Below are 27,999 nucleotides of genomic sequence, written 5' to 3'. Positions count from 1 at the left end.
TTTTTTTTTTTTTTTTCACGTTGAAGGTTTCACGGGAGTAGTTGTAGTCTTCATACCGGACGGTGAAACTGTCCTGAAAAAACGGGGATTGTTTAACACGCTTGTAGCGGGAGTTCGGGGGATAACTGCCTTCGGTGGTTGGATATTTTGTTTTTTTTCCTCTCTTGGGTAGTGGTCCAAAGTTTGTCACCATGCCGGTTTTCCACACGAAGACGATAGAAAGTATCCTGGAGCCGGTGGCTCAGCAGATATCCCATCTGGTGATAATGCATGAAGAAGGTGAAGTTGACGGGAAAGCTATTCCGGATCTCACGGCGCCGGTGGCTGCCGTGCAGGCGGCTGTGAGCAACCTTGTTCGGGTGAGTTACTACCCTTTGAGAAAAGTGTACCCCCCACCTGGTGAAGTCTGCCCAAAGTCGGCGGGTGCTGTAGGATACCTGTCGCTCTTTGTCCCACACCGTCCGCCCACCCCCGACTCATAGGCTACTTATACTTTGATTCGCACCTACATTAAACACCTTTAGCTTACTCTGTTCTATAATTGTAAGATATTAAAGGGCTGCTTTATAAGTTATTTAAAGTTGTTTGAGTCGGGGCAAAGGGCAGTGACGCCCTTTTCCCCTTGAAAATACGCCCTGCCTCCTCTGGTGCCGACTGCCATATCCTGACGTAGGCACTGCTGCTCGTGTGCCACAACCCAGGCACTGAATCAGCTTAGTTTACTCCTTTTTTTTAATCAGTGGAATTAATTCAATATCATAATGAAATCTGTTTGTGAATGAATGAATTCACTTTAAATACAAGATGCTTTATTTTAGAAACCTCGGTTAACTGACCCAAAATAAGAGGACATTTCATTTGACACTGAAACTTTTCAAACAAGTCTGCATTAGAGTAGGCGACCAGGAGCTTTTGAGAGTTGAGCGAAATTAGTCAATAATACAAAGTCACACAACCGCTGCAAAAGGCAACCTTCACAAAGGCTGCACAATATCACGTCAGATATATCGATATGCTTATGATAGTGTAATGCTGCCTTCACTGACCGATCATATGGTTTGATCTGAGTTGAAATCCAAGCTCCACACCTTTCCCTCTAAACTGTTTGATTTTACTCTTACACCTTATCTTGATGGCAAATCTGTAGCTCATTATTATCAAATAATCAGATTGGTATAGAAATGAACATAAAATATTCATTGTTTTAATATATACTGGTCCAAAACCCCAAATCCTAGAAACACAGCATTTAACCTAAATTGTTTGAATATTGTTTAAAGAACCCGTGTACTAACAAAATAAGCACTCTTAACTTTGCAAACTAAAAATAAAACTTCTCTCCTATAATTTGACTCACTTTTGATGCAATATGGCAAGCAGTCATACATTTTCACATCTTGCTAGTGCCCTTCATTTCTACCCACACTGCACAATTAAAATGTCTCTTTGGGGCTATTAATTATGTATTTACAGACTGTTCTTAGAAAAAAAAAAACATTACATTGCATGCATCCTGATGACCAGCTGCAGCTGTGGTTTCATTTATATTTAGAATTTAAAAGGAACCTAACAACACTGACGTTCCTCTCAGCGACTATCAGCGCAAAAAAAAAAAAAAAAAGTGAGGAAATGATAAAGTTGTTTCCTCTAATTTTAGCCTGCAACACAAACCACTACAAGAAAAGTTTCTTAGAAGGAAACAATAGGATATGAGGTGGCTGTCAGATATAGTGGCTTGAAATGAGAGGAGGAAGGGATAGAGACTAATTTAAGGCAGACTTGGTTCCTGTGTTTCATTCTCTCTGTCAGTCTGGTCGAGCACAGAGCCCCTGACAGTTGGTGGTAGATAAATTTGGACAATTGCTCTGGTGTCTCCTGTCAGCGAAGATACTCCTTGTTGAGAGAGATTGCCTATTAGCTGCAGTGTGTTCAGTAGGTTTATGATCCAGAGCAATTTAGGCTAGTTCCATTTTTCCCTATACCTTTTGTTTTCCCTCAATTCCTAATCTTTAAAGAAGGCCTGCACCCTATTGTGTTCAAGTCTACACCCATAAAACTTCCTTCCTCTAAGGAGCATTTCAAAGGGGCTTTTTGGTGACTTCTTAGGTTGTGTGTCTGATGTCATAGGCCCAGCACCAGCAGCTAACTGGTGAAGAAAGTAGAATATGCCAACTAAAGAGCAAAAGAAAAATAACCACTGGATGGGATGTATTAATATTGAGAACGAGTTGCTTGATAAGTTGTAAATGTCAGCTGACACATCAGATATATCTGTAATAGTCTGTATCATTTTGATTAAAAGTTCTTCTGCTGCCAGAAAAGGCTGCTCTAAAAATAGTGACATGACATTTTTTCATGATTAATTACACATGAATGCAACGTTGTCAGCATTTCCCTTACACATGAAATGGCTTGTGCAACCTCAACAAGCTGGGGGTGAAATGATACAGCCGCGTTGGATGTTTCTGATTGTGATCAGATTTTTCCAACAGAGGTCTGAATGAATGGATAGGCCTGTAATTATTTCCAGTAACCGTAGCAACATTACAACATGGACAGTGTTATGACTTAGAAGTTAAGGATCAGATGTTCTCCTGGTTTCAGTCCTGTGAGTCATACAAAGCTCGAATGAGTAAATAAATGCAGTGTGTGACTCTTTTTTCGACTTGTTTCTTGTTAGAGCAATTTAATCTTCTCTTGGAAAAACTTATTTTCACTGTCCAGGTGTTGTTATTCCAATGTGTAGTCATTGTTTTACACACTTACCTTGAAACGTGCTTTTTTAAGTGTGCACCTGTTGAAAGTGACTGAGTTTAAGGGAGTCTGTTAAACAAAGTAGAGCATCTCAGTAAGGAGGGAACGACTTTAAAGGGAGGCTCGTTCTTGGAAAGGCCAGAGATGAGGCAGCCTGTTACCATTAGGTTAGACATTTACAAAGCTTGGCAGTGTCAAAGAAAAGCTATTTAATCTACCTCATTGACTGTGTGATTCAGAAAACCACATGTTGCACAGAGGCCCTCCTCCTTCCTGATTTCTCTTCAATAACTCTTGAGCCAGAAGCTGGAGCTGAGTAAATCAATTTTGACTTTGAATGGGAAAACGCTCATATATTGTGATGGAAGAAAGAGGATGAGGTATGGGATGTCTAATGAGATCTGGTACACTCACTGTGAAAAAGGTGCAGACATTTAAATTATTAATTGTATTATTCCAGATGCATGCACATAAAAGTACAACTGACCCAGATGTTTTAGCTTAGCTTTACCGCAAACCATTGTGAGTCAAATATATCTGTTATATCCAAAATCCTTCACTTGTGCTCAGCATCTTTGACTTTTGTGTTTTCCGATAGCGGAACCTCAATTAGAGATGCATTTTAGGAATGTGAAGAATTCCCTGCAAGCAGGAATGCTTCTGTGCTCAGTGGGGGGTTAAGCTGACCCTTTCAATGAACATTTTTGCTGACGTATTGAGCATGATTATTAATTAAGAAAGCTCCCAGAGAAGGCATTAACACCACTGTTTGTCAGCTTTACCTCTGTCTGTATATCTTTGCAGCTTGGAGTCGTCTTAACCAATATGATGTGGTTAACTGACCTTGTGGTCAACTTGTGTGAAAACAACATGGTTTCAATAAGCAAGACTTCAGCATCCTTGCAAAAGCTCTTTTGCAATAGGTTGCTCTATATTATTGCACAAACAGCTTTTGCAATGCTGACATACACTAAAGGAAAACATAACTTGGTAGTCTTAACATCTGTTTTCGAGATCAAAATACTGCCAAACTGCGATGCTCCTACGGGATGCCGTACTTCCACTGGGCCGGTTTACATCCGAGCAGTAGAGCGGGGAGATCCGGCCCATTACTGGAGCTTTAGCATAGTAGCTGTGGCTGTGTTACAGCTTAGACAAAACATTTAACAAGCATTGTTGGCCTCAATTAATGAAAAATATGAATAATGATTAGTTTGACATACGTGTATTTCCCTGTACCATCTTGCAAGGGTGACATTGTTTAATAGTTTAGTTGACTAATCGTGCAGATCCCTGTCTAAAACCGGATTAGCTGATGGAGAACTGTTCAGTGTTTGCGCTGCTGGTTTTAGTGACAAGTGACAAGTGAATTAAAATCAGACCATTATACCTATTCAGTGTAAGATAATACAAGCTAAGTAGACACAGAAGTGTTTATCTTTTTATAAGTGAATCTGAGAGTTTAAATGTATGTATGTAAGAACAACATGCCTCTCTGTGTCAGCATTCTGTTAAGTTGACTGAATGGGGCCCTTTTTTATTTCAGGCCTGTTGTACTTCATTATTTTTATAGCTCCTTTTTATAGGCGTGGGATAATGAGAAGAATGCCAGGGATGTAGGGTCCTGGAGCAGATAAAGTCCTGTCAGACTTCCTGTTTGCACACATTGCAAGGCTCTCATGACTTATTGAGATCCTACTGTGTGTGTGTGCACACTGTACAGTTGCTCTTGGTATTTGAGAAAAGAGTCCTTGCTTCTGCAGTGTTTTTAAGCTTACAGTATACCGCTGTGCTTTATGCAACAATGCCACCATTGCAAGGAAGTTGTTCCCTTGAGTATTGTGACATTTTTCAATCACCCACCACTTTCATCCTTTACAAATGGGAAGTGAATTAGTTCATTAACTGAGGCGCTTAAGGCAAACAAAAGAGAACTCCTTCTAAAACCTGGTGCTCCAGCTTACTGCAACTTTTCCAAGGGAAATCAATTCATGCAGCTCACACTAAGCTTCTGAAGTTTGCAGCAACATAAGAACAGCAGATGCTGAAGTTATTTCAAATGAAAAGAGATAATCCAATCTTTTCATATTCATTCATATTGCACCTGTAGACTTTTGTCTGTCAGAATAAAAATGGTCAGGATAGGTGGGGGCGGGAGGAGTGTTGACTTGATGAGGAAATGCAGGAAGCCAAGTCAGGAAGACCCGGCAGCTGTCGGCCCTGCTCAGGAACTGTGGTGTGAGCCAGAGAAGGGAAACCCCTCTCTCTCTTTGCAGTGATGTTTACAATACACTGGAGAAGGGCTGCCACTTATTCAAGAGTTATCAGGTTTTAATGATTGAGAACAAACAATTTGTTCGCAACAATTCTTTTAATTTATATTCCTGAAGAACTGGATCTTTTAAGTGAGCTCCAAAAACACACCTGCAAATACCGCTTATCAACATAGCTGTTGCCAAAAAGATTAAAGTTGAGTGGTAGTTTTGTAGTTTTACATTGTCAACATGCTTTTTTCAATAAATAATCTTACCTTCATCCTGTACATGATGCATCATTTAAAAAATGATGTCTGCATACAGTGCAGTTACAGTATTTGGGGGCATCAATAGTTTCCAAAAAGTACAAACAAGGGTAGACCTTGTGGGATAAAATTGCTCAATATTGTGATAATGATATGAAGTGAAACACTGAAATTGTGCTACCCAATCGAAGGGTATAAATTCCTAATTAATTACCGTAATAATACACTTAAAAACAAACTTTACAAGCTTTTAAATACTTCGCTCTAATTATTTTAGAAGATATAAATTATAGATGAAGTTTTCCCCCAAATGGTTGATGACAGTTTCAATAGCTCAAATGCAAATTGATGGTGCTCCAGTGCACTGAAAGATGTAGGTCCCTTGGTTTATGGTCCATTAAATCTCCTTATAGCATCACTGGGTGTAAAGTTGCTCCTTTCTCCTCAGCAGATGCAATAAAAGTAATCTCTTGTTATCGGTTTCTTAAGCACCCCGTGTTCTGGTGGAAAATGTCAACTCGTCTGTGACGGGCCTTGTATTCACTCACTGTTATTTTCAACAGAAGGATTCTCCCTGATGAGTGCCGCTCCCCAATAACACTGTACTTGCTGCTAAGCCCTTGTAACATGAGACAGATAGCTGTGATATATCTTCTCTGGCTGCAGAGAATGTTTTGTCAGAGCCAAGCGGGCCATTTGATTTGTGACTTTCATCACCTTGGAAACCCCACGTAGAGCTACTTCCTGAACAAAATGAATAAACCATGTTGGTCACCACTTGACAGATATATGATAAAGGTGTTAACCTTTGGTGCAACCTCTCTACTGAGCCTCTAAGTCATTATTAGTCAAAAGTCATTTGATATCTTGGAACACAGCACTCACTGGTTCTGGGAGTATTGATCAAGAGGAGCTAATGGAGTGCTGTGCCATCAATTCGTGGGAGCATGTATCATCAGATTGCAGTACAAAGTCACTTAATGCTGGAATCGGTGTCAGAATTGCACCTCTGCGCTGAATAACTTAATTTATTTGGAGGACATTGCTAAGGGCAGCAGTCCGAGCACTTGCCAGAATTTTCCAACATAGATCCTGGTGGTCACCATTACCAGTGCAGCATTGTGCTGAAACTGCCCAACATGTGAAAGGCAGGCAGTGTCTTGGCAGCCTTGAGCCTGTCAGAGTGGCCTTTCTTCTCCCAGCAGAGCGATGGGTTGCTGTCAACAAAGCTGAGTTTGTTCTAAAGGAGCCGCCACTTTATCAAGCTACTTCACAACACAGGGTTTCCACACAGCGCTCGAGAGTGGTAAAAGGAGTGTCAGTGTTTCCTCTCTAGCCAGAAATGGTAAATGAGACGAGTCAGCCAGTAGTGTGCTGTGTGACAGCTTGGAAGAAGATGACACTGGATCGGTAAAAGATTGAGAAAAGAAGGTTGAAGTGGAAACTGGGAGTCGATGCTGATAGAGAATGAGTTGACACTGACTGGACATTTAACTTCGTCTTCCCTTCTCTCTTCCAAAGGTTGAGAATTGCCATGCCATGTTCAATCTTAAGCTATTTTACTCCCTCTCTCCAGTCTTACAACATAAACTTAGACTGTTGGAAGTAAACACTTTAATTTCAATTCAAGTAATGGGACTTTATATGGTATTTCAAGTTCTGCCAATACTCAGTCCTACCTCTCAAGAGTACTTCATTATTTCTAAATTAATGACAGGAAAATAATTGGTTATTACAGTCATACATAAAGCTAATTGGTTCCAGATTTAAAAATATCATTCTTTGCTGCTTTTCCCAGCTTTATATCAATATAAAATGAATAAATTGAAGTTCAGAAAAAGACAGTTTTTTTTAGTTCTTTACTAGATTTCAGACAGCTAGAAATGGAAACAGTGAACATAAATCAGTAGTTTCAACAATTGCAAGTTGCCGCCCCTCATGTCAAGCTTGGTTACTGTTGGTATCATAAGAATGGGATGTGGAAACTTTGGATAGAGGCTTATAGCAATAAGGCCAGGCGTCACGGATTGCTTGACAACAGTTGGGTCACAGTTCTATTTTTGCAGTGATTTATCTGGATCCCTGTTCTGCTACAGACTGTTTTTGAACTTCAGACAATAAGAAGAGGCTCTGCAGGGGGAAAGGAAGACCATGATGACCAGTTGGAAACAGTACCAAGCGCCTCAACTATGCTTAAGCCTCAGACACATTGCTGCATGATGCTATTGGGAAAATATGACTCAACACTCGTTAAATTCAGCTTGCAATTGGCTTTTGACTCCACATTTGTGGCATATGGTGTCTTCTTTTCTTCGTCAGTTTCAATCATGTCTGAACTTGACTTGATCTCATGTTAATCTAAGTCATGTGTTCTGTTCTTAGATTAAGCTTTTATTTAGACGTTGACCAGTATCTTAGAAGATGTGTCATTTCAAGATCAGAATGGTGTTCATCCTATTCTCATCCACTTAATGAAAATATAGATATGCAAATTTTACAAATGGTTGGAGTCCCACATTTTTTTTTTTGAGGTTTGAAAAATAGGGGGAAAAAAATGTCCGTACAAGTAACAGAATAAACATTTTTATTGTGAGTTTATTTGTTTTACTGCTTAAATTACTCTTGATGAACTATAAAATTTACTAAGTATCTGAGCAAAAATTAAGAACATTGATGTTGGACTTGTTTCAGTTCATTCAGAAAAGTGTAACTTATGGAGGGGATATCGGTGTGTCATCACTGTACAAACAAATATGAATTAGCTTTACAGTGGTTGAAGTGGTTATAGTTTCATGTCCAGAATGAAGTTTGTTCTCAAATGTTTTTACAAACATTTTTCTAAAGACACACAAATAAATGTTAATACTAAAATTCAAGTGTTTTGGAATCTGACACAAAATTTAAGAAAATTGCAAAATCTGTAAAAGATTATTTTGGCAACACACTTGGTTTGTATATTGGAGACAAATGGAAGAGAGAGTGGTACTTTCTTTATTGAGGTTACATCAGTATTGTTAGTGGGTGTGTGATTCTTTTGCCACTTTCTGCCCCCTCAGTAATGTTTACTACTCTGTCAGTGCCCTATTTCCCTAGTCTGTTGCCCCGCTGCCCTTTAGTTGAACGAGACAGAACAGCTTTAGTTGTCGTTGGCTTTTGTTCAGGACCGCTCATTGGTGGAGTGTCAGGGTGGCATTACCTCTTCGCTCTGAGATGGACAGCCTCTGCTAAGCCCCAGTTTTGGTTTGGCACAACCTCTGGCCCTGATTTAAGCACTTAGTTTCTCTGGAGTCTCTCTGGTCCGGGGATAAAAGGGGAACGAGGAGACGTATGTTTGCTCTGCTCCATTACAGTCTCTGCATCAACCACCTGAAATGACTCTGCTACTGCCTTGTGTCAGACACATTGATGAGCTCTTTGGGAATGCTAACCACAGCACCAAATTTAGAATGCAGATCCCTAAAATAAAAGCAAAATCATTTTACTTCCAGTGTAGCTGCTGAATTATTAATGTATTTATCTATTCACTAAGTTTGAAAACTGTCTGTAAGTGGTGCCACAGCAATGCCATTAACAATTCCCCAGAGCTGAGGGCAAGCGGAAATCAGTTAAATAATCTCTCTGTGGTTTACAAAAACTTTGTTGTAACAGTGAACAGAGTTAAACATGTAAAAAAGATAACATATTGCTAATTGATTTGTGATAGTGAGGGTATCCATCAGGTAACATTTGTTAAATGTGAAATGGAAAAGAAAAGGTTTGACATGTCCCATTTGGGCCGTGATGCAGCTCATTTATACCTGTGTCAGCTTGATCCGTGTCCCTGTAGGAACGCGTGTGATCCCTCACCCATGGCAGTTCGACGTGGGCGAATTGTGTCCCCCTACAGAGCTGAGGTCATGATGGGGGAGGTGAGTCATTTTGGCATTTGAGGCAGAGGAGGCGTTCAGCTGCTTTGCACATTATAACTGTGCTGAGGCCTGGCGTCCCCCCAGCAGCTGCCTTGTTGATATAATGGTTCACTGGACGAGTAACGGGACATCATTCTGCAAAACTCTGTGATTAAAGACTAAACTCCCGAAGGGGGAAAGTTGTGGTTACAGAGTTTCTACTCACGCATATGACGTACTATCCATGTATGAAATGTGTGCCCAAGTTTCATCAAAGCCTTGAAGAAGATCAACATTTTAATATCGCTGAACCAGAACGAGCATGACAACTCCTTTAAAACTTAGTGTCAGAGCTTAAGGTGTTGACAGATACAAAAGCCTTGTGACTGATGAACTAGTCATCAGTGTAGAGGTTTAGGTGGGGGCTGTTTCCTGAACCCTCTGGAGAGTGTTTACCACTCTTGGTTTCTGCTTCACCACGTTTGAAATATGATAGAGTAGCTTATTGGATGCAGAGTTAGAGTGAAACAACTTCTTTTAAAATGCTATCAGGTGAACATTTTTTATTAGTTTTGCTTGGCCTTTTTAAATTTGGAACCTAATAATATCAGTTCAAATCAGGGCTGTAAGAATTTACCAAGCGGCAACCTCAGGTGCATAATCCTGCAGTTCGTCGAGTGTCCGCTTGACGCCTGTTCCAGGAGCCCCGGAAGTCACATACGCATTACAGCAAAAAGAAGTAGATATTAACATATTTACATCCTGGTACAAAGGACGAATTAGATCTGATTAGTTATTGTGTGGGCACACACCGTACGGTTTTTTTAATACACATTCGTTTTGATTTTATCAACGATACGTATTATCCACAGTTGTTTCAAAGGCTTTTAGCTGACCTGATTGACAGGTGGGACCAGTGTAGCGGTTTGCCAAGAAGCTTAAAACCCGCCTCAGCTTCGGCTCTCAGCCTGTCGTCAGATTGATTGAAAGTTAGGCTGAGTTAGCATTTCCAGCATGAACCTCAGGCGTCCCCTGCAGTAACAGATGAGTGACGTCACTCAGGCGTCGTCCATTCATATTTACAGTCTATGGAATTTACGCGTTAATCGCAATTAATTAAGCTCCCAAATTAATGCATTGATTCTCCTTTTTTTTATTGCACTCTAATCTGTTCCTTTAGGCACACTGTAGGTAAGCCTTTGTATCATCTTCTGTATCCACTGTGATGGAAAAGAATGACCCTGCTGACCCTTCGAATGGCTCATTTCCCTTTTTAAAAAAAAATTCCCAGACAGCTCAGCTTATTTTGCAAGTCAAAATTTCCTCTTCCAGTCTGTTAATGCCTCTAAAAAATATCTGTATGACTGGTATAGCACAGATGGGCTCTCTCTGTATTGGTCTATACACTGTGGTGGACCAGTGACCTGAAAAGGTGTCTTTGCACAGTGCATGCTGGGAAATGCTCTGATACCCTGTGCAGCACCTACTTTAGGGATATAGTCTGTGTTAATTCATTGCTGGTATTAATTATAATGTCCCATGAGCAACATCAGAAAAGTCTGGTTCGGAAAAATGAGTTCTTTTGATGTGTGTGTTTATTTTATTTATTTATTTAACTTGTTGCATTGAATCACGGTAAGTACATTTTTATTCATGGAGTCTGTGTTTACCAGGTGGGGAAGGAGACTGTACAGACCACAGAGGACCAGATCATGAAAAGGGACATGCCACCAGCTTTCATCAAGTAAGCAAAGATTACTCTTATTTCAGACCTCCATTTCTTTCAGTGTCAAACCCTTCAAATGTATTAGGATGAAACAGTTCTCTCTTTACAGTATGTGGAACCCACTCGCCTCTCTGGGGCTCTCTTTCTCTCTTTATCTGTTGCAGTAATGGCTGGTTGTGCCCAAGCAAAGGTCAGGCATGGCATGTTAAGTGCCTCAGAGTCTTGCCCCAGTGTAACATAAATACTTCATTGCACTCAGAGGAGCTCCTTTACTCAAAAGGAGAAAGGCCACAAACTCATACACGCCCTCGTACAATCCAGCCCCTGGCTGCTGCTGCTGCTTTAGGTTAACGTGAAAACATAAAACAAAAACGTTAACATATCGATGTAGAAAAGGAGATATGAACATGTGTTTTAATGTATCTTTTTCTCTCTGCATTAGCTAAATCTTATGTAGGTCTCAGCTTCCATATGTCCGCATAAAGACTTTATTCCTTATCCCCCCCCACCAAGGTCAGGGATGAATCGCATTGGCAGGCGCAGGTCATCAGGCTCAACACATTTGGCGCCTCAAAGTCACATCGTCACCCTGTCGTCATCCATCAGCACATGTGCTGGAATGCGTCTCCTCCACTAAATATAGTGTCTGTCGGGGTCCGGTTAATGCATGGCAGTTTCTCGCTAGCATGCTGAAGGACGCTGCTGGCTGGATGACTCTGCATACACACACACACACACACACACACACCGTCATGTGAGCCTCGATGTCATGCTCATCTATGAGCCTTTATCCTGCAGGAAACTTGCTCCTTGAGAAGGTTAGAAACTGAGCTCGTCTTGCTTGGCCCCGTTTTGAGGAAAACAGCCCTGTTGCAACATTTCAACAGTATATCTTGGCTTGTTGCCTGTTTCTATGCGCAATATGACTGTTTTGATACAATGCAGGTGGCATGCCTGACGCCATATCCAAGGACTTAGCCTGAGTTTTTTTTTTTTTTTTGCTTCTGCTGAGTTCACAAAGTGCATCACACCCCGGAGGCAACTATCAATCGTTAACATTTCTGTGGAAACAAGGGTTAAATTGGACCTGAGCCAGCCATGACAGAGCTCTGCCTCCTGTAGTCACAATCACATTCTGTGTGAAAAATCACAATCTTGCCTCATGAGGCCGTTAGATCAGTCACAGTAAGCAGGGCTTCAGTTATGACACTCCCCCAGCATGCATCTCTCATATCCGGCTCACTCAAAAAATAGAATGGTATTTAAGTATTTATTTTAGTATTTGTTCCGCTTTTTGAGAGAAAGAAATATTTCTCAAGCTCATCATAGTAACCTACTTCTCCAAAAACAAAAAAATTGCATTAAAATATCCAAGGTAAAAGAACAGACCTCTAAGCTTAACCCCTAAGGCTGTTTTCTTGTAGTCTGTCTTCAGGGCTGTAACAACGCTGTAATGCAGCTTATGTGTGAAGATGTTCGGTGCTGATTGCATGAAAAAACAGCTTGTCATACAGGAAGGAAACAACTGACAGTAGTGTAAGGATGATTAAGCTTTTACACAGAATGTGTGAACACCTAGCTTTGGGTACAGTCAAATATAAGCAGGTTAAAAGGTTTGAATCCCTTAATTCATGCTAAATTCATAAACATAAAATCATGAAAAAAAATAGTATGAAGAAGTGTGGTTTGACCTTCTGACTTACAGTGAAGAGAGAACCCCATTTAAGCCCTGTATGGAGGTTGATATGAAACTATTTTTCTGTTATTTATATACCAGCCGCTTTCACTCTAGTGTCTGCTTGAAATTTTATGAATTGCGTATATAAGAAGAGGAAATTAAACAAAGTCGTGCTTAGGCAGTAGTTACTCCATGTTACGGCTAGCTCTATCCCCAAGCTTCCATCTGTTTTTGCTGCAGGCAGTTTGCTGTTTCCATGTATAATGTCCATCTGGCTTCTGAAGGGCTTCATATCAACAGCATGACTTGTTATGAGATTTTTTTCTTTTTGAGACTCGTTTTCATGTCTTTGTGTTTCTTCTCTCCCCCCAGAGTGGAGAATGCATGCACAAAGCTAGTGCAGGCAGCTTCTATGCTGAAAGCTGATCCTTACTCCGTTCCTGCTCGGGATTACCTCATCGATGGCTCACGGGGCATCTTATCTGGGACCTCTGACCTTCTTCTGACCTTCGATGAGGCCGAGGTATTCATTTATTTATTAGTTCCTTTATTTTATTAAAGAAATGTCCTCAGCAGAGGCCTGTTTGCTGATTTTTTTTGTTGTTGTAGGAATTACACATCAATCAGTTATATCATCAGCTTAAGAGCTTTATTATCTTGGGTGTCCTCCTCCTTGGGTGTGGTTGACCAACAACTTCAGAAGCAACTAAATAAAGGCAGTTTATTCAGACACCCAATGGAGGAAGAATTGATTTCTCTGCCTCCTGTGCTTCAGAGCTCTCCAAGCACATTAATAAAGCATTGTTGCAAACTGGTGTGTGCTGCTTCCATGTGCTTTGATTTTCTTTTCCTTTTTTTCCCCCCATTCCCTGAAGTGACCACATGTTTACAGATGACTGAAAATATGTCAATAGGACTTCACTCCCTCTCTTCTCAGCTGGTTTTAAACATTAATAAAGACAGAAAGCAGAATTCTTGATAAGCTGACTAGTGCAGTGCAACCAGACAAATGCCAAGAACTTAAAGCTCCTGCATGCACCACAAAGGAAGCTTAAGCTTTAAGCAGGAATAGTTAGCTGCTTAGTTGCTTAGACTTATTAATTAGAAAAATGATTACATTAGTCTGAAGAATCAAATTTGCATGGGATTGTCTGAAAGACTATTGGACACTACTAAAGCCCTTTTCACACATGGACTAGACACCCTGCACTGAAATGTTCTTAAGCTGTTCTTTAACACATGGCCCTCACAGCTGGAGATTGTCCCTGTCAGATGGGAGAGGGGGGTAGGGGGGTCTTGGGAGTGCAGGACATGATGTAAAAAGAACGCTGCTGCAATCAGTGTTATGTTTATAACATATCCAAGATGGCAGACCAGGCAACAGAGTTTGACTCTATGATTTTTTGCCCTCTCCTCCCACTTGCTTGCGGCGAATTTTCCTGAAAATTTCTTGCTGCATTCACACATCAGCTCACCCTGACTTCACGCTGAAATGTTACTACAGTAGGAGGCTGACAGAAAGAAGAAGAAAAAAAAAAAAGATGAATTCAGGGTGAAAAAATAATAATCTGGACATTTTCTGGAGTTCTGTGCTTGTGTGAGAAATGTATCATCTTTAACTCTTTGACTGGATACTAATCACCAGCAGAGGATGAGAATTAGACAAACGCAGCTGTAAGAGCTTGTAACTATTTTCAAGCTTGCATCATTGATTTTCATTAAGTGCATTTTTAATGGTTACTTCAGCATGGCAGAGGCTGCACTCTGGTGTTAGGACATTCCATTCCTGCACTCCCCCTGGGTACTATAATGCTTATAGAGAAGACAGAGAGGTAGATAAACATGCCACATAAGTCTTTGGAACTGTCCATATTTCTAACTCAAAAACATCCTAAATCTTGAACCAGGCAAGGTTCATTATCCATCAGGCATGCCCATCTGTCTTTTTCCTCTGAGGAATGGAGAGGAAAATGAAGAAAGTTGCTGATCAGCTCTCTTGGAGCAGACATCAGGCGTCCCCCTCGCTGTCTGCAGCAGTCAGCAGGACTCAGCAGGAGTCATCAGTCAGCGGTGGCATCATGTTTTCAAATGCTACTCAGGGATGGCTCTGTGAGTCCAGCAGTCTGTACAAAGCATGAGAGAAAGCGGACAAAGAGGCTGGAATGTCATTAGGCAGCATTATCAGAGTGTAATTAGAGGGAATGCGAAGAGAAGGGGCGGCGGTGGGGGCTGTGTTTGCATAATCACTCGTCTGCAATATTGTGTTTGATTGAGTTTTTTTTGTTTTGTTTTCACCTGAAACATTGTCACAGGTCCGCAAAATAATCCGCGTGTGCAAAGGCATCCTGGAGTACCTGACAGTGGCCGAGGTGGTGGAGTCTATGGAGGACCTGATCACCTACACAAAGAATCTAGGACCAGGTCAGTCCCCTGATAAATAAGTCAGGATGCTGTCTAGACCTCACTGTGTCCCAGACTGTTTCTTTCATGGTTGACTTATTTATTTCCCCTTGAGTCCAAATTTAGTTTTTTCTTTGTTAGCAATCACACGCATTCAGCTTTTACTCATTTAGATTTTTCTTATCAAAGCTAATAAATGCTCGATAACAAGTGAAAGAAGAGTTAAAAAAAAAAAAAAGTTTCATTCATCATTGTTAAGTAGCACGATTAAAATCAATAATTCTTAAGAACGGTCCGTCTTACATTGCTGATTAATGCAATCAATAATCTCTCCAATCCTCAATTTCAAGGTCTATGATGATCTATGATGAGGGTTACATGCTCCTCCACATAATGATTAAATGATCTATAGTTTTTGAGGGAATATCCAAAATGATCTTCAAACTGAAGCAAATCGGTGTTCACACTTCCGAGGTGGTTTGTATCCAAGAGATGCAGAGTTTTGCTTCTGAACTCATCAAGTGTATCAATGTTTTCTCCTGCTGAATAATGCTTTATAAAAATGGAGAGAGGTTAGAACACAGAAATGTTTAAAGATTGATGCAGAGCTGGTTTTATACTGAAAGCAACCTGCGTGCACATCCACTCTAGGGAGGAGAGGTGGGTGGAGACATCTCTCTTTAATGTATTGAATATGGTCTTCAGTACCTTTTTTTTAATTACTTTGAATCAGAGTTACATATTGCTCCTTTAAGTTGTTACTTGACTTCATGTACTTAGTAGTTATTTTCCTTCCCTTTGTTTTTGCTTTTTGTGTCCAGGGATGACAAAGATGGCGAAGATGATCGATGAGCGACAGCAGGAGCTGACCCACCAGGAGCACCGTGTGATGTTGGTCAACTCCATGAACACAGTTAAAGAGCTGCTGCCCATCCTCATCTCAGGTATCATCCCAATCATGCTTATTGATCTATAAAAAAAAAACCTAATTCCTAATGTTTTCAGGACAACACTTTTCAGTTCACATATTCATTTTTGTACTATTTTGCTTTTCAAGGTATCAAAATCTTCGTGACAACCAAGACCTCTGGCAGTCAGGGTGTGGAGGAGGCTTTGAAGAACCGTAACTTCACTTTTGAGAAGATGAGCGCCGAGATAAACGAGATCATCCGAGTGCTGCAGCTCACGTCCTGGGACGAGGATGCCTGGGCAAACAAGGTGCGAACAAAAAATCTTTTCTTTCACACACTACATTATAGTCTCATGCACACAGCTGTCGTTATACATATATTGTAATCAGCAAGACACTTCTTTCTTTCACTAGATGAGAGTCTTTAAACTTTTTCTGGGGGAATGTTTATTGATAGCAGCTTTCAACTGTGATGCAAGACAAAAAAAAATACTCTCCTCTCACACACTTGACTTTGTCAGGCTGATGCAGGCTGGGAATATTAAGTGGTGTATATTTAAACCTTTCACTTTCTTCTTTAGTTTTTTTGTATGTTAAACCTTTATTTTATTAATTAATTAAGTAAGGAACGCTTTAACTTTTTCTGTTTCTCTGTGTAGCTAGTTTAGCTTTTCTTTCTTCTTTTTGTTATTCTGCACTGCACGTTCTTCTTCGCTGTCCTGACACTCATGAAAACGGCTCTTTCCTATGCCACTTCTATCTTCCTTGACACTTCATTTCCGTTGGTATGTCCTTTTCAATGTTTATATTTATGTCGTTCTTCCTTTTCTTTTCACTGTTTCTTTCCCCCCTTCACCCCCTGTAGAAGGTAAGCCTCACCTCTCGCACCTTGTTTGCGCGGCAGCATGTCCGGCAGATGTGTGTGCTGTCTGCTTTGTGGTGCCATTGTGTGCTTATCCACACTGATTTCATTGTGAGGTTGAACTATTGACTATGATTAGAACAATACATACAATTAGCGGTTTGAGTATGTTTGGACTGCTGATGGAATGGTGTTGATTTGGAAAAAAAAAAAAAAAAAAAAAAGCAGGTAGAAATGCTGAAATGTTGATCTTTGCAGTATTGTCTGTCCTTCATTGTATTGATTTTGCTTCATTACATACATGACATGTAACTAAACCTGTGTCCTCCTCCTGCGTCATTTAATCCTCACTACATGTGTGTCCTCCACCTGTCTGATTATTGATTGACCTGACTGAAGCAGTATTGAGCTTGATGCTAATAATGACAAAGCTCTGTTTTCCTAATCTTTACTCGTCATATGAGGAGAGCACATATAAAAACGGATAATGAATTTGAATACCTGAATGGCCAATTTTTACTTAACATTACAGATATGGCCTAGTTTGCGTACAATTCTAAAACCCAATTAAAATAAATCTGTCCTCTAACTTTACATAATCTTTCTACTAATGCCATGAACCACACCTTGTCTGTTTTTATGAGTAACTCCTTTCTGTTTGATTTTATTTCCCAATGAGTGTGTGTGTATTTAGCATAAGTGCAAATGTCCACCACCATCTCTCCATGTCTAACATAACTCCACTAGCTTTTCACAAACATAAACAAGTGTTTTCTGGTAGAGCAGCAGCTGCGCAAGATTGAAAAGTAAACTAATACACCCACGCAGCTCTGCTAACATTTCCTCACACCTATGCACACTTCCTTTTTTTTCCCCCTCCCTTGTTTAGCTCTGCTTTCACACTGCCAGTTACTCACACAAAACAGGCTTTTTGTTCTCTTTAACTTTGACTAAATGATGCGTGTGAAGGTTGAGAACATTTTTGGGTTGAATATTTGAAAGACAAACAGTTGCAGTTTGTGCATATGCAGTATGATATGTTATGAAACTCGCAGTTAACTCAAAAGGAAGACTCAAGCTGCACTTTGAATTGTGACCTGATGTTTCAGATTTTTTGTGCCATTGTACTCATTCATCCGCTCCGTCCTCCTGCTTTGCTCCATGTCCTACAGGACTCTACTTTGTGTTACAGACTTCGACAATGAGTGGACTCATTGTCAAGTCAGCCAATGCTGGACAGTTTGTTGTATTTCCATCCGCTCTGATTGAGATACAATGAAGAGTGTTTTGGCTTTTATAACGATGTGAATGATAGAAGGAGCATGTGCTACAGGGTTGTTCCTGTCTGATGTTAGTGATGCTGCACATGGACTCAGCTGTGTTTGTTTTTCTGAAACAACTTAAACACTCCTGGTTTTTTAGCATTGTGTTAATTAGAAAAACCTCTGATTAGAAATAATACTCTCTAACCTCGGATTTATAATTATTTTTTTAATTGATTTAATTGACTGGTAGGGGATATTTGAGGCCAATACTGACTGAGTCAAAATGTACTGGCATCTGATACACCTATGTGTGCTACTAAAGGAATAGATTTTATGTTTACTTTGCCACTTTCAGCCATGAAAAGTCACTCAGAATGCAGCTCTCTTAAACTGAACCTTCATTAATAAGCGTTTAAAGTTATCAGACACTGCAGGGAGAATTAGAAATGATGACATCAGAGCGCTATGCTTTTCTTCTTCATATTTATTATAAAGTCGTTTGTATATAGGTGCAAGCCAGAAATGTTTTTCAGTGAGACTGATATAGCGTGATGGCCCAATATTAGCCAACATTAACATATATCTGTAAAGCTCAATAAAAGTATACAGCAATATATGTTTACCTCATCCCCAAAGAACATACTTAGAATATAGAACTTAAGAATATAGACCCACAGAGAGAACATGTTGACATGCAATGACTAACGTCGTTGGTCGAGTTTTCTTCAGTTGCATTGATTCCCTTTAAGTTATTCATTTATTCTGTCTTTCAAACCCGAAGGACACAGAGGCCATGAAGAGGGCTCTGGGGCTCATCGACTCAAAGATGGCTCATGCTAAGAACTGGCTGAGGGATCCGAACGCTCAACCAGGTGATAAACCTCCACATTTTTCTCCGCAACTGTTCATTCTGCTGCTAATCACGTTGTCGGACAATCGAGATGTAACCGGTGACATTAGTGATTTGTCTGACTTTGTTTTTCTGCTTTTAGGGGACGCAGGTGAGCAGGCCATCCGACAGATCCTGGATGAAGCTGGGAAAGTTGGGGAACTGTGTGCTGGGAAGGAGCGCAGAGATATCCTGGGCACGGCCAAGACTCTGGGCCAGATGACCGACCAGGTGTCTGAGATGAGGGCCAGGTACACTCTACACTATATTTACATTGCTTTGTGTGTCTGTGTTGCAATCCTGACAAAATAATCTCCCAAATATTTTACGCAGCCCATGTGTTTTTATTTAGATAATCCTATTTTGTAACCATGGGCATTTTTTAGATCATTCCCTCTCTTATTCAGGTGTTGATTTTATATCTTTCTAATGGTATGGAGAATAAGGCAGTAAGCATCTTATGAGAGATTATAGTGTGTAAGAGTGGAAATGATTTCCCTCTGATATGAAATCTGGTTGTCATCAGAGACCCTTAGTCATGCTGGATTCAAAGCAGCTGTCTGGTGTTAACCCACAATTTACTTGAACCACTGGTTGAGCTCTGACAACTGAGCAATTTAGTTTGAGTTTAGAAAGTTTAGAAATACAGGAGGACCAGGTTTAAGCTTAACTAAACAAACAAAGGGATGTGTGGTCTTTAAAGGCATGCTTTAGCCATGCTGCGGCTTATGGTATCCATGTGTTTTCCTTGTCCACCCCAGAGGTCAGGGCACTTCCCCAGCAGCCATGCAGAAGGCGCAGCAGGTTTCCCAGGGGCTCGACGTGTTAACTGGCAAGGTGGGAAATGCTGCGCGCAAGCTGGAGGCCATGACTAATTCCAAGCAGGTCATCGCAAAAAGGATCGATGCTGCACAGGTAGGTCATTAACCCTGTTCGTCTCATAAGATGTGTGCCAAGACCTCTAAATTCAAGCATTTGATGATGTTTTGTGTTTTTCCTGCCCCTGCAGAACTGGCTGGCAGACCCTAACAGTGGTCCAGAGGGAGAAGAGAACATCAAGGCTTTGCTCACTGAGGCCAAAAAGATTGCAGACATGTGTGAGGACCCCAAAGAAAGAGATGACATCTTGCGGTCTATTGGAGAGATCGCTGCAATGACTGCCAAACTGTCTGATCTCAGAAGACAGTAAGTAACTGACTGCTGGAAAGATTTCTTCATCTTATACTTTTTTTTTTTTTTTTTTTTGCGAGTCCAAGCCTGGCTAGGATTGGCCCTTTTTCTTAACCCCATTTGTTTGCCTTTACACTTCCTTACTGTTGGTCAAACGCTTCAATTCAGCCCTTTCATCATCACATTGCATCTGTTAACACTATTGCTTCAAAGTATTGGTGTTTGGTTTTACAGCTGCAGGAATTTCGATGTTCAGGACTGCTAATCGGCATAAAAGTTTCATGTTAAGTCATTTCCTTCCCCTAGATCAGTGAGCTATTTTATCTCTGCTGGTTTTCTTTGAACAGTTATCTTGTAAAATCTTGTCATAACATGCACACATGGCTTTCCTGCTGGAGTTCACCTTTCATGCTACAATTCAACTGGAACCCTTCCCTTTCCAACTTGAACAAGGGGTCTCTAGACTAAGAGCTTTGTTCTGTAAAATCCACTCTTTTCAAAACATTTTAAAGTGAACTTTCCCATATTTAGACTACACTGCTAGTATGAAAGCTCTCCTGGTATTTGTGAAGCTGACTATTAACAAACCTCATTTCAGCCTTATCTGTTTGACAACATACTAGCTCAGGCTTTAATCCTGTAATTCCTTATAGGGGTAAAGGTGACACTCCTGAAGCCAGAGCTTTGGCAAAACAGATCGCCACCGCTCTGCAGAACTTGCAGTCCAAGACCAACAAAGCTGTGGCCAACAGCAGGCCTGCAAAGGCAGCTGTACACTTGGAAGGAAAGATTGAGCAGGCGCAGCGCTGGATTGACAATCCATCCATGGATGACAGCGGTGTGGGTGAGTTTGGCTCCCACCCTCCCACCCTCCCCTACTTCCTTGTCTCTCTATCTCTGCCTCACACTTCTTCACATTCCTTCCACTGCTGCTGTGGTCAAAACTGCAGACCAGACACTTTGAGTACATGTCGCTATCCACTGTACGTGACATTACACAAAGCTCTCCAAACACTGTCAATTTTCTATTTGGTTTTGGCGTGTCTCCTTAAAAACCTGGACATCGTCTGACATGTTTACAACAGAGCTGCACACTGGCTGCTGTGAAGCTTACTTCAGAGACATAACATGAACTAATACAGAAGAGGCCAGTGGATTCTTTCCCTTCTAGTGTAAATAAATACATTCACTTATCAAAGTATCTGGTTCCAGTCTCTCACATATAAAGACTTACTTCTTGTCTTTTGGGTAAAACTCTAATAATCACTTTGTGACTTTGTCAAGAACAAAAACTAAACAAAAACTGTCGTTTTTTTCCTCGCATATGAGCTTTGACACTGCTGAACAGGTAACGTACACAGACCACTCATTTCACTGTGTGCACAGACTGCTACTGAAGTGTGTTTTATGTAAGACTGACAGAACAAATGGGGAGTGTGCATTTAGGGACTTTATGTACTTCAGTTTGGACTGGACACAGCGCTCTTTTACAGAGTCTGAGTTTACAGCTATAAACTACAGTAAGCTGCATGATAACATAACCGATTATAAATCACTGATTGTTGTAAAACAGAACCAACCACCAGCTACACCTGCATTGTAAATGCGTACACACGAGTGAGTAAAGTTGAAGTGTACCATACACAATAAAATATCACAGCTTTGTGACCCATTTCTGTTTTATACTGCTCACTATTTTAAAGCTGCATTCTTTTCACTGTAAATCTGCACAGGGATTTATCAGCAGTACATTTATTTTACATAATGATGATACATATTTTCATTCATTTTCGGATGACCTACAGCCTGAACCGTGGGTTATGATCCTTAAGGATAATGGATTGACTGTGATCCGTTTCACCTCTAGGTCCTAAAAGGGGTTTGAAGAGGTCACAAAAAATGTTTTTACGCTATGCCTTCTATAAGTACCATAATGATGTATGACCTCTTGTATTTTATATATTTTCTGTAATAAAGCTTTTTAACAGGAAAAGTCTTTCAGATGAGGGACAACATTTAATCAAAAAGGGGTCAGAGGTCTAGTTTGTTGGAGTGAAAAAGTTTGAGAACCACTACTAAACAAGATTAAACAAACAGAATTTAATAACTACAATAGTTTTGAAGTGATGTAGAAAAAAATCATATTACCGGTAATCATTGACAAAGAGAAGCAGTAGATGACTCGTCACTGAGGTACATGAGTGCATCTATGTTGTTTCAGCCTGACCATTAATAAGTCTGCAGGGAGCAGAGTTGTTTGTGTGTTTCTTTTTAAAAATCTTTTTGTGTATGTTTGTTTGTGTGTGTATTTAGGCCAGGCAGCCATCCGGGGGCTAGTGGCAGAGGGTCGCAGGTTGGCCAACGCTCTCCCTGGCCCATACAGGCAGGAGATGCTGGGTAGGTGTGAGCAGGTGGAGCAGCTCATGGCCCAGCTGGCCGACCTGGCTGCCCGTGGAGAAGGGGACTCCCCTCAGGCTCGTGCTGTGGCTCAGCAGCTCCAAGAGGCTTTGAAAGTAAGATCACTCGCACTTTCCTTCACATTAAAAACCTGTAGCTTCTTTGTCATAGAGCAGGACTCAGTCACAGAGTCAGAGAAACTACCCCCTCTGCTGGTTAGCAGTGAGGGAAACATGCAAAACTCTGATATGCAAATAGAGCATGAACACAATGGAATGGTTGTACTGGTTGAAGATTGGCTGCCAAAATAAAGGATTTGAAGAAAAGTTAGTTGTTTAAAGTGAGAGGACAATATTTAATGTACCTTGTCACAATGACGTTTTAAGATAATAACATATAAAAAGTGCAATAATGAAAAAACTGAAGATAGCAAAATATTAAACATCAGGTAAAATTGTGCCCATCACAGATCTTAAAAATACTTCAATTTATTTTTGGGCTTAGATTCCTTTTAAAATGAGTTAAAAGATTATGGCTACATGCTTAGAAACTTCTGTATGAATCTCAAATGAAGACAGTCAGAAAACATTCTTCATGGGTTCATAAAAAGCAATAAGTAGAAACTAAATTCAGAGGAACTGAATGTAAGCTCTAAATCTACAAGATAGTTGAGAACAGCCACCATCATGTTAAATATATATTTCAGTTTAAATCCAACCAAGTAACATTTCAAAACTTGTATGACTTCTAACTTACATGCTATCTTCTGCTTTTCTAAAGAATCATTCACTCAGTTTTGCTATCATTTTATCGAGTGAGTAGTTATTTTGATGTTTTAAAAAAATATGTATTTTACCAGAAAATGTTGAAACTCGATATGAAATTCCAACTTTACTTTACTAAATCCTGAAGATTTATTTGATTTATTTGAACATCTGTGTGTCCTCTTTACAAGGAACTAAAAGGGAAAATGCAGGAGGCGATGACTCAGGAGGTGTCCGACATCTTCAGTGACACTACCACTCCCATCAAGTTACTGGCAGTGGCTGCTACCGCCCCTCTGGACGTCCCCAACAGAGATGAGGTCAGCAGCTGCACAGTCACAGTTCCTCACTGTGATCTCACCCCTTCAGTAGAGTTATATATTTAGTGGCAAGATGTTGTATTATATCTAAGAACCCTTTTGGAATAATTGTATGTGATTGAATCATGTGCAGGTCTTCGACGAGAGAGCTGCCAACTTCGAGAACCACGCCAACAAGCTTGGCGCCACAGCAGAGAAAGCTGCTGCTGTCGGCACTGCCAACAAGAGCACAGTGGAAGGAATCCAGGCGGCCGTCAAGTCAACGAGAGACTTAACACCACAAGTATGTCACGGTTTAGTGTTTATATCTGTTTCCGTTTGTGTGTGCCCTCCACTCTGCATCACGAGTCACACAGCTTAAGCGTTTCTCGCTTCTTGAGCCAAGTCTTTAGCAGTTGTCATTGGACTGACAATTAATGGCACTGATTGTTTTCTAATTTTTAAGGTGGTGTCTGCTGCTCGCATTCTGCTGAGAAACCCTGGCAACCAAGCTGCATATGAGCATTTTGAAACCATGAAGAACCAGTGGATTGACAATGTGGAGAAAATGACAGGTGAAGATTCATGAAATTCCCTGATCGCATCCACCTATTTCACACCTCCCAGTGTTATTTTAAATATTCTTTTTTTTTTAAACGTGTTTTAAGGTTTGGTGGACGAGGCCATAGATACCAAATCCCTGCTGGATGCCTCAGAGGAGGCCATCAAGAAGGACCTGGATAAGTGCCGTGTGGCAATGGCTAACCACCAGCCTCAGATGTTGGTCGCCGGCGCCACCAGCATCGCCCGCAGAGCCAACCGCATCCTCCTGGTGGCGAAGCGAGAGGTGGAGAACTCTGAGGATCCTAAATTCAGGGAGATGGTGAAAGCTGCGTCTGATGAACTGAGCCAGACAATTTCTCCTATGGTGATGGATGCGAAAGCAGTGGCAGGAAATATTCAAGATCCAAGTAAGATGATCTCAGAAATATGTTTGATTGTAATGACTTGTGTGATGTAGATTTGGTATAAAGATGATTTTTTTTTTTCTTTACCAGATCTTCAGAAGGGCTTTCTGGACTCGGGTTATAAGATTCTTGGTGCCGTGGCAAAGGTCAGGGAGGCATTCCAGCCCCAGGAGCCAGACTTCCCACCACCTCCTCCTGAACTGGATCAGCTTAATGTAAATCCTCTTATAAACTCAGATTTTAATTTGGTAATTCATCCAAAGCTGCTTTAGTTAAGCATCTAAGAGCTTGTGTATTTTCAAACCTTATAAAACTTTACCTCGTTCTTGCAGCTAAATGATGAAGCAGCACCACCCAAACCTCCTCTTCCTGAGGGTGAAGTTCCTCCCCCCAGGCCTCCTCCCCCAGATGAGAAGGATGAGGATTTCCCTGAGCAGAAGGCTGGTGATGTGGTCAATGAGCCTATGATGGTGGCTGCCAGGCAGCTCCACGATGAAGCCCGTAAATGGTCCAGCAAAGTAAGGGAAAACTTTTAAAACACTTATGAACTTGTATTTTAAAATCCTATAAATTAAGTTTAATTATGGTCCTGTTGTGCTTTATAGGGAAATGACATCATTGGAGCGGCCAAACGAATGGCCCTGCTCATGGCTGAGATGTCACGCCTTGTGCGCGGAGGCAGTGGAAACAAGCGTGCTCTCATCCAGTGCGCCAAGGACATCGCTAAGGCCTCTGACGAGGTCACACGATTGGCTAAGGAGGTGGCCAAGCAGTGTACTGACAAGCGTATCAGGACCAACCTGCTCCAGGTCAGTCCGCTCAACTCTATCTGAAGATTTTGTAATATCAGGAAGACTCATTTTTAAAACGTCATGGTATCACACTTTTTGCATTATAAGCTGTCTGCCCTTCTTTCAGGTGTGTGAGCGTATTCCCACCATCAGCACTCAGCTCAAAATCCTTTCCACAGTCAAGGCCACCATGTTGGGTCGTACCAACATTAGTGAAGAGGAGTCTGAGCAGGTAAGCTTCGTACTTTTAATGTGTTGCAATTCACAGTATTTACTTTGTATCCCTTTAGAAAGCAATGTTCCTGTCTTGTACATTACTTTAATCTTAATTTCTATTTCTTTACAACAGGCCACTGAGATGTTGGTCCACAATGCTCAGAACCTGATGCAGTCTGTGAAGGAGACGGTCAGGGAGGCTGAGGCAGCTTCCATCAAGATCCGAACAGACGCAGGTTTCACCCTTCACTGGGTGAGAAAGACCCCTTGGTACCAGTAAGCAAAAAGCTACTGTTGCTCTGCTTCATGCTGGTTCAAACCAGCCGTCCAAGAGGACGTTGAACGGACAGAAATATATTTTCTCAGAGCTATGATATCAGCGCCCCTCACTCTAATACTGTATGAGCAAAGCTTCTCTTTTAGTCCCATGTCCTGTCTGTAACAGTTGCTGATCTGGTAGAATGTAAAGGATGGGACTGTCAGTGCGAATTATGGGTTAGATTTTTACTGGTGAGTTGTTTTTTTTTCCTTAAGTGTGTAAAAAAAAATGTGTTTTACTTTAAAAAATCCCAGGAATATATATATAATTGGATTAGAGGTTGGATTTCACATGATATAATGTTGTTATTTGGCCTCTTCTAGACAAACCTAAAGACAATTTTGTATGTTCGTACTGATCATTTTACTATCACTTCATTCATTCACCTTTGCTTGGATAAGCACATGAACTTTGAGGAGTAGTTACAAGTACAGTACAAGCCGATGCTCAACACGCAAAATGTATCAAGTGGTATTATGCCTGTTTACACTTTTATTGTAAGTGAAAGAGAAACACTGGTCATTATTTGACATACTGTAATGCAATTGTAGCAATCTATATTTTCTTCGGGGTTCTGCCAAAGACATTATGTCATGACCTTTGAAAGTATAGTTGTCTTTCTTCGGTCAACAAATGGGCTAGCTTCTTACAACAGCAGCTTACTCTTTCTAAGAACATTTATGTATCCTATTTTGCTTTGAGATTACAAACATGCTTGCACATAAGTATGAGGCCTTATAGCCAAAATTTCTTCAGCAAGCTAAGTCATATTTAAAGAGGCTCTTCTTGACTGCTGTTTTCTCGTGTAATCTTGTTGTGCATAATAATTTCTTGTGATACATGAAAAGCACATTTCTCTTCGGAAGTCAAGAGAACGACCCATTGAGAGAGAGCACAGCATCATCTGCATACGGTTAGATCTTCTTTTAATCTTCTCACATTTTTGACTTGATACACTAAATATAACTGGCTACTTTTTGTGGTCACTGTAGTAGATATTTTGAAATGTCCATTAGTAAAAATGTGTCTTTTTTAAGTATCTGATACCAACTGATGTGCCTTTGTGAAAGAAATTTTATTTGCAACGGATGCAAGTTTTGGTTTATAGATGTTTTGTATCATTTGTACAAGGTATGATGGTGTTCATTTGTTCAAAGCACTTGTTGTACATGATCCTTCTCTGAAGCTACATCTGCTCATGACTTCAACTTTAAGTGGAATAATGCTCTATGCAAACCCTAAACCATATCAATATTATGCAACTAAGATGGGTTTAAACAGGCCTGAACTACATTTTTCTGAGGCATTGTTCACAATTTTGTAATAAAGCATTTTATAGCACTTGGACGTGTTTGACCTATTATTTCTGTTCATCTCGTACATTCATTTTCATCCCTGTATTTTAAGAGAGTTGTTGCCTTTATACAATAATATTGAGAAGTTTCATCAAAGAGTTTCCCTTTAGCTTTCCTTATTGTGTCTTCCAGTGGGTCAGTAGGTTTGTGAATGTCAAGGAAGGCTTGTTATGATTGAAAATCTACAAATATTTACTGTGAATACTGCTTGCAAACATTTATGTATTTGATGAACACAGACAGATGTATTGTTTGTAATGTAATAACATGCAGCTGAAGAGTTACATACACTGTCAGACTGACCTTAGTACACTTCCTGGAGCAGCCTGCAGGTAATGTGCCATGCTCTTGCTGACTAAACTTCATATTATTGGTTGTACTTAACTTTGCCTACAAGACTGGTACTTTCGCTGCACACAAAGAGATCCTCATTTCCTTTACCATCCTTGTTTTTAAATAAATGTCCCTAAAGTAGCATTAGCAACAGTTACAGTGGGTACGGAAAGTATTCAGACCCCTTTACATTTTTCACTCTGTTTCATTGCAGCCATTTGCTAAAATCAAAAAAGTTAATTTTATTTCTCATTAATGTACACTCAGCACCCCATCTTGACAGGAAAAAAAACAGAAATGTAGAAATTTTTGCAAATTTATTAAAAAAGAAAAACTGAAATATCACATGGTCATAAGTATTCAGACCCTTTAATCAATATTGAGTAGAATCACCCTTTTGAGCTTGTACAGCCATGAGTCTTCTTGGGAATGATGCAACAAGTTTTTCACACCTGGATTTGGGGATCCTCTGCCATTCTTCCTTGCAGATCCTCT

The 27,999-nt window shown here is 40.5% G+C and overlaps 1 protein-coding gene across 2 annotated transcripts; it reads left to right on the top strand.

The window, feature by feature from the left end:
* The first annotated feature begins 13 nt into the window (after positions 1-13).
* On the top strand, positions 14-27,163 carry vclb (vinculin b). Of its 2 annotated transcripts, none has more exons than XM_020654958.3 (21): positions 14-359; positions 10,836-10,906; positions 12,939-13,089; positions 14,879-14,987; positions 15,788-15,910; positions 16,024-16,184; positions 18,785-18,875; positions 18,996-19,143; positions 19,654-19,807; positions 19,902-20,077; positions 20,716-20,906; positions 22,376-22,575; positions 23,415-23,543; positions 23,677-23,826; positions 23,989-24,097; positions 24,191-24,493; positions 24,581-24,705; positions 24,823-25,008; positions 25,096-25,299; positions 25,409-25,513; positions 25,631-27,163. In XM_020654958.3, the coding sequence occupies exons 1-21, from the start codon at positions 192-194 to the stop codon at positions 25,775-25,777; spliced, it is 3,201 nt and encodes a 1,066-aa protein (XP_020510614.1). In that variant the 5' UTR covers positions 14-191; the 3' UTR covers positions 25,778-27,163. The 2 variants fall into 2 exon arrangements, with proteins under 2 accessions (XP_020510614.1, XP_065805804.1); XM_065949732.1 differs by having other exon boundaries at positions 18,782-18,875.
* Positions 27,164-27,999: the final 836 nt, after the last annotated feature.

Source organism: Labrus bergylta, chromosome 21, assembly GCF_963930695.1.
Source record: "Labrus bergylta chromosome 21, fLabBer1.1, whole genome shotgun sequence".
Taxonomy (NCBI): Eukaryota; Metazoa; Chordata; class Actinopteri; order Labriformes; family Labridae; genus Labrus; species Labrus bergylta.
Note: the sequence above shows the minus strand (reverse complement) of the source record. Positions and strands in the feature narration are given on the sequence as shown.